Source organism: Mytilus edulis, chromosome 7 (genome assembly GCF_963676685.1).
Source record: "Mytilus edulis chromosome 7, xbMytEdul2.2, whole genome shotgun sequence".
NCBI classification, from domain to species: Eukaryota; Metazoa; Mollusca; class Bivalvia; order Mytilida; family Mytilidae; genus Mytilus; species Mytilus edulis.
Genome location: NC_092350.1, coordinates 3,387,517 through 3,395,129, shown reverse-complemented (window position 1 = coordinate 3,395,129; position 7,613 = coordinate 3,387,517). Strand labels below are relative to the sequence as shown.

At 34.6% G+C, this 7,613-nt stretch overlaps 1 protein-coding gene across 1 annotated transcript; it reads left to right on the top strand.

The window, feature by feature from the left end:
• Positions 1 to 4,827: 4,827 nt before the first annotated feature.
• Positions 4,828 to 6,321, top strand: LOC139482572 (uncharacterized). Its single transcript, XM_071266483.1, has one exon. The coding sequence runs from the start codon at positions 4,828 to 4,830 to the stop codon at positions 5,854 to 5,856; it is 1,029 nt and encodes a 342-aa protein (XP_071122584.1). The 3' UTR covers positions 5,857 to 6,321.
• Positions 6,322 to 7,613: the final 1,292 nt, after the last annotated feature.

Sequence of the window (7,613 nt, the reverse complement as noted above, 5' to 3'; positions counted from 1 at the left end):
ACAAAGAAGTTTGTCGAACTCCCTGTTTTACTGGAAATGTGACATTAATTTAACCTTTCCAATTTATTTTTGAGGACATGTCTGTATTTAAATCTTTGACTATGTATTTTTGAGGACATGTCTGTTTTTAGATCTTTGACAATTGGTCAAAGTTATTGATGTATGCCTTATTCATACAGCTTATCTAGAAGAATGATGTGCGGAACTACGTCAAATGCAGTTTGGCTGTCTACCACCATCATATATAAGGGTTTTAAAGTTACGTGTATGGATTCTACTTTACATTCTGATACGAAAACGGCAGCTATAAGCATAGAGAGATCTTCTTTCAAACAAAATTACATGTCTGTTTGAATAAATTGGTTTGGTAATTCCAATTTTGAAGAAAAGTGGCATTTGTTTTGTAGTTACGATTTAAGTAAAGAAGGAGGTGCCTATTGACGAAAGAATATTTCTAGCAGTTTTGAGATGTTCTGCTGAGGTACCAAATTCATCCATAGCTTTGCCTGTGTTAACTTTTCCTTATGCTTCAAAAATTTCAATTTCTGATAGTGGTTCTAATTCATTGTTTAGGTTTTAATATACGAGATCAATGGTGTTAGTTCTTAAATCTAGAAATGTATTTTCGTAACTGTTATCTTTTGGTACACCAAGGTCTTCCATATACTGTGAAAGCGCTTCGCTGTTTTTTTTTTATATCACACATATGACAATCGGGTCCTTTTATTATGGAGGTTGCTGAGGTTTTGGATTGTCCACGATTTCTATGTATACGTTGGCAAAATTTCGTCATTGATGGGTTAACCTGAATTTCTGAATTTCTGACCCCCCTTTTTCCTCTTAGGTAGATGCAATGTGGCCAACAGAGTCAACACTACGAGCAATTGAGTGTTTATTCGGTAGATATTGGTCTAGTTCATGTTGGTGGAAGCTGTAGATTCAATGTTCCTGAAGGCATATCACACTTTTTATATAGCTATAGGTCGTTAAGATATTTACTGTTTGATTTGACCCCTGCAATATTACGTGATGCTACTGTCACGTGTGAGAGACGACTGATTTTCTAGGTTGAGTAATGCTCTGTCTGGTTCTTGATGGATTTTAGCGTTGTATAAAAAGTAAAATCACAAAAATACTGAACTCAGAGGAAAATCAATTCGGAAAGTCCATAATCACATGGCATAATCAAATAACAAAACGCATCAAAAACGAATGGACAAGAACTGTCATATTCCTGACTTGGTACAGGCATTTTCAAATGTAGAAAATGGTGGATTGAACATGGTTTTATAGCTAGCTAAACCTCTCACTTGTATGACAGTCGTATCAAATTCCATTATATTGTCACCGATGCGTGAACAAAACAAACAGACACAATAGCTAAAAATGTCAAAAATAGGGGTACAGCAGTCAACATTGTGGTATCATCTTAATCACTATAAAAACAACAAATGTAACAAAGAAGCACAAAAAGGCATACATCAAATTAACATCCTCAGTTTGATTATATTATACGATTTTATTTGTCTATGTAAAATGCACCCATCAAGGAAGGAGGGTTTTGAGTACTGGTGTAAAATTGCGCGTTTGAAATTCGCACAGGTAGACATGAAACAATTTTGTCGTCCAAAGTATGACGGGATGCATAAATACAGTCACGCAAAATAGATATAAGAAAAATATAATTTCAATCGTTTGAATTTATGAATTAGTATGAAATTATTTTCTTCTGAATTGTCTGCCCATAGGTGGCGTTTTTAGGTTATGTGTTTCATCTGATTTGGCGGTTAAATCATTCGGCACGACAGGGTCCATTCGATCGGTCACGTTTATTGTTCTAGTTGTGTTTTGTCGATTTAAGTACATTAGAATTTAATCATGGATAGTGAAGGTGAGCCAGATATTTCGTTGAGAACTGTTTTAACAGCTGTAAACCAACAGAGTAAAGATATCGAGGCAATTATTGACGCCAAAGTTACGGAGAAAATTGGTGGATTAAGAGAAGAGTTGCAGGGGGCCAATCAGTTAATGAAATCCCAGGTCAAGAAACTTAAAACAGACGCTTCTTATAAATGGAAATACGAAGGTAATAAGATCCAATTTGACTTCAATACTGAAAATCTCGAGGATCTTGTTCAGACTTTGTGGGCTATAGACAATGGGAAGGTAGATTACGCACGAGATTTGTTATCAGCTACCGTGGATAAGATCAAGCATCGTAACAAGCTTATCAAAATTGCTGACACTTCCGAGGGAGGTTGGGATACCGCTAGGCAATATGATGCTAATCCTATTGCATCCGACTCCGAGGATGAAGCAAAGATTATCCGAGCTGACAATAGAGCTGTCCGCAAGAAGAAATGGAAGTCTAAGCAGGTTAGAGGTTATGGTTCGAAAACTAAGGCTAGTAACCAGTCTCTATTAGGACAGGCTCCCAACTTTGTTCCGCAGCCCTTTCGTGGGCCTCAGCAACCTTGGTTCAATGGAATTCCCCTTCAGCAAGGTTTCAACGCTGGAAAGATGCAGAGGGGACAATGCTACTCTTGTGGGTCCTACGCACACTACAGGTCCAGCTGTCCATATGTCAACAGCAGTGAACCAGCAACCCAAATCAGGCCCCAGTGAATTTTTAAAAGATGAGTATTTTAATTATTTTGAACTTTCACATGACAATGGAGTAGATAATCATATTGATGGCAATTTGACCAATAATTATTTTGAATACGAACTAGGTCAATCTGATATAATTGTGAAAGGTAGACTTAGAAAAAACATTCAATTTTGGATAGATATTGGTGCTCCTAAATTTTTTAAAGATACTATTAGACATGGTTATATTTTACCTTTCTATTCCAATCCTATATTGACTTGTTTATCTAATAATGTATCAGCTTTGAATAATGCAGATTTTGTAAAATCGGCTATTAACGATTTATTAGCTAGAGGTTTAATTGTGGAGACATTAGATATTCCATTTGTTGTGAATCCTTTAACTGTTGCTGTTCAGTCAAACAACAAAAAACGGTTAATTTTAGATTTGAGAGAAATTAACAGACATTTATGGAAGCAGAGTGTAAAATTTGAAGATATGCGTATTGCAAAACATTATATTAATGCACATTCATATATTTTTAAGTATGATGTTCATTCTGCATATCATCACGTCGATATCTTCCCGCCTCACACTAAATATCTAGGTTTTGCATGGGAATTAAACGGTGTTAAAAAATATTTCAAATTTCTAGTATTACCGTTTGGTCTCAGTACGGCTTGTTACATATTTACCAAACTAACTAGACCACTTATTAAAAGTGGAGAGGAGAAGGCAAGCAGATTATTATGTACTTGGACGATGGGCTTGGTGTACATGATGATAAGGAATTGTGTACTCAAATGTCTATACAGGTTAAACAAGACATAATTAGTAGCGGGTTTGTACCTAAAGCCGAAAAGTCTATGTGGACACCTACTAAAAATCTAACTTTTTTAGGCACTCATATTGATACAGATAAAGGCATTTTTACTATCCCTGACAATCGTATTGATAAGATTATGAGTACCATTTCAGATATTGATATGTGTTTCACCAAAAGTGGTAAAGTATTTGTAAGGAAGGTAGCTTCCTTGGTAGGACAGATTATATCTACGTCTCCCGTTATAGGCAATATAGTATATTTAATGACTAAACATTTGTCTATTGACATTAATAGTGTTCATTCATGGAACAGTTATATACATTTATCTGTAGACAGTATTGATCAAATTAATTTTTGGAGGTTTAATTTACATGAAGCCAATGTTAAACCTTTTAAGACTGATGTATCTTGGCAGACTATTGTATATAGTGATGCAAGTAATACGGGTTAGGGTGGTTATATCGTGGAAAACCCATATAATATTGTTCATGGTACGTGGTTAGAATCTGAAGTTTCTACTAGTTCTACATGGAAGGAGTTGACTGCGGTGAAAAATGTATTTTTGTCGCTTATAAACTTTTTAAATGGCAAGAATGTAAAATGGTTTACTGACAATCAAAATGTTGTTAGCATTGTTAGTAAAGGGAGCACTAAATCAGTTCTGCAAAAGTTAGCGTTAGACATTTTTAGCACATGTATTAAACACAATGTTAATATAGATATGGTATGGATCCCACGTACTGAGAACGAGAGAGCTGATTATCTAAGTAGAATTATTGATTCAGATGATTGGGCTATTTCTGAATTTGTATTTCAGATAGTTGAATCCCTTTGGGGACCTCACGAGGTTGATTGGTTTGCCTCTGACGACAATTTTAAATTACACGTTTTTTAATCCAGATTTTGGAATGTGAATTCATCAGGTGTTGATGCGTTCACGGTTGATTGGCGAGGGATCAACAGGTTATTTGTTCCACCTGTTTCTTTGATCCCACGTGTATTGATGTATATGCGGCAGTGTAAAGCTGTTGGTACTTTAATTTTACCTTACTGGCCCTCTGCCAGTTTTTGACCAATGCTTTGTCCTTTTGGTGATGGGTTTATTTCTGAGGTGATAAATTTTATAGATCTTCCTACTTACAAAAATGCTTATATAGCTGGTAAGAGTAAGAAGGCCATATTTGGCAATGTTGATTTAACTTTTCGCATGTTAGCATTACGGATGGATTTTTCATCCAGTTAGCTCATTTTGATGTGAGCATGTATTATAGATCTCTCTTGATCTTTTCTTGTAGAATGTTATTTAACATGGATTTCTTGTGTGTTTGTGTTGACAGTGGCGAATATTACAGTGACATTTAGATTGTAGTATTAATATGATTGTAATGATTTTAAATGATTTTCATTATTAATGTTTCCTTCAATTACACATATATTTTTGCAGGCTTTCGCTGGAGAATTGCAGAATCTACCTGTCTCTTTACTTAGTAAAGTGAATTTACTTCCAGAATTACTTTCGGAATCTCGAGCAGCATCTACAACAAAAGGATATTATCAAAGTTTTTTACGATGGAAAAAATGGGCTATATTGAACGGAATTGAAAATTGTGATATTCTACCAGCTAAAGCTTTTCACGTAGCTATATATTTAGCTTCTCTGACACAGTCGAGCAATACTGTTAGTCCAGTTGTTCAGGCTTTTTATTCTTTAAAGTGGATACATTCACTAATTGGATCTTTATGTTCACCGACTGATTCGTCTTTAGTTATTAATGTGTTAGAAGGTGCGAAACGCAGTTCGGCTACTCCTACGAATAAAAAGGAACCTATTTCAGTAGAATTGCTGCATAAAATGTATGATGCCATGTTTTCTTTTGGTAACTTGTATAATCAACGTATAATTTGTGCGTGTTTCACTGCATTTGCTGGTTTTTTAAGAGTTTCTGAGATGCTTAATATTAGAAGTGATGTAGTTATTTTAGAGTGTTATATGTCAATTCTAATACAACATAGTAAAACAGATGTATATAGAGATGGAAATTCAGTATTAATCGCTCGTACACATTCAAATAAGTGTCCCGTTAAAAACATGGAATTATATTTGCAGTGGGCTGATATTTCATGTGATTCTGATGAGTTTATTTTTCGAAATCTAACAAAGTGTAAAGATGCCTATGTTTTGCGTAAAGGAAATACCCCTTTGTCGTATTCAAGGATGCGTGAGCTCTTTATTGAGGCTTTCAAGCCTTTTGTTCATAACATAAAGCGATATGGATTGCACAGTTTGAGGTCTGGGGGTGCTAGTGTTTGTGCTAATTTGGGTTTACCAGACCGCCTTTTTAAGAGGCACGGTAGATGGCGTTCTGAAACGGCCAAAGATGGTTATGTTAAGGACTCCTTAGAAGATTTGCTTAAAGTCTCCAAAAAGTTAGGGTTATAGATTTATTGCTTGAATTTTGAATTCTTTTATTGCATGATATAAAACTTTCTTAAAATTTTCCCGTTCTTTGTGTTTCGGCCATCGGCTCTGTCGTGTGGTATTGCACTTTACTATTTCTTGTTATTATTATTATGAGAATAATATGTGGTTTTGATATATGGGTATTAACGGAAGAAGAAATATAATTTCAATCGTTTGAATTTATGAATTAGTATGAAATTATTTTCTTCTGAATTGTCTGCCCATAGGTGGCGTTTTTAGGTTATGTGTTTCATCTGATTTGGCGGTTAAATCATTCGGCACGACAGGGTCCACTCGATCGGTCACGTTTATTTTTTAATACTACGGTTTTCATAGATTTTGTATCATGCATTAAGAGATTATTTTGCTTTACATGTGTGGGTTCACTGAATGAACTATTTACATATTTATACGAGGACACTATAAAGATGTTTATATTATGTACATGAGATATATTATTATTAAATGGTAATTAAACCTGTTACCAGCCATCGGCTCTGTCGTGTGGTATTGCACTTTACTATTTCTTGTTATTATTATTATGAGAATAATATGTGGTTTTGATATATGGGTATTAACGGAAGAAGAAACTGACTTAACAGTTAATAATAATAAATAAAATAATAGTGTGGTTCAAAATATGACGGGATACATAAGTACAGAGTCACGTCAAATGTATATAACAAAAAAAGTAGGTTAGCAGTAAAAGTAATATTAATAAATAAAATAATTTTGTCATTCAAGGTATGACAAGATACATAGGTACAGAGTCACATCATAAAATAATTTTGTCGTTCAAAGTATGATGGGATACATAAGCACAGAGTTACGTCAAAAGGATATCTCAAAAAACAGACTTAACAGTAAAAGTAATATTAATAAAGACAAATAAAAGAATAATATAACACGTTATTAAGATGATAAACAACGTCAGTACGCAAAATCTATACTTCAAGACCATCGTGTATTATTTGTGAAGTTGATACGGAATATTTTTCAACAAGTTCTGGGTACCTTCCGATGAACTTTTTTTTAGAAAAAGGACGAGACGTTCTTTGACATACCCCTGGTTCATCAACTTTCTGCTCAGACACTGGTGACGTTTATCAAAGTCTGAGTAGGAGCTGCAAGCTCTTGAATACCGAATAAGTTGGGAAATGTATATTCCATATGCAGGTGAAGTTGGTATATTGCGACTAAGGTAAGGGAAATTGATAATTTCAAAATCAAAATCGTCTCGTTTGTCATAGATTCTGGTACTAAGATGACTGTGCATGTCACATTCGAGATATAAGTCTAAAAATGAGGCGGATTAAGCCGTGTCTGTTGTCTCTTTAATTTCTAGTTCTGGTTGATATATTAATGGAACCCAATCAGAAAAGTTCGGATTGTTAATGGAAAGAACATCATCAATATATCTGAAAGTGAAATTAAATAACCTGGCTTCTTTAATCTTCTTGTTTTTGACAAGTGTCTGAAGGAACTCCGATTCATATGAAAACAAGAAGAGGTCAGCAAGGAGAGGCGCGCAGTTTGTTCCCATAGGAATGCCGACAATTTGTTGAAAAAGTCTACCTCCAAAATCAACAAATATGTTGTCGATAAGAAACTCCAGCATACTGACCACTTGTTCTTTTGTGTAGCATGTTTTACCTTTTTGTTTGTCACTATTAACGAAATATGCCTTATGAAATCCCAAAGTAATAAATTTATAGCGTATGCTACCATTTATATGT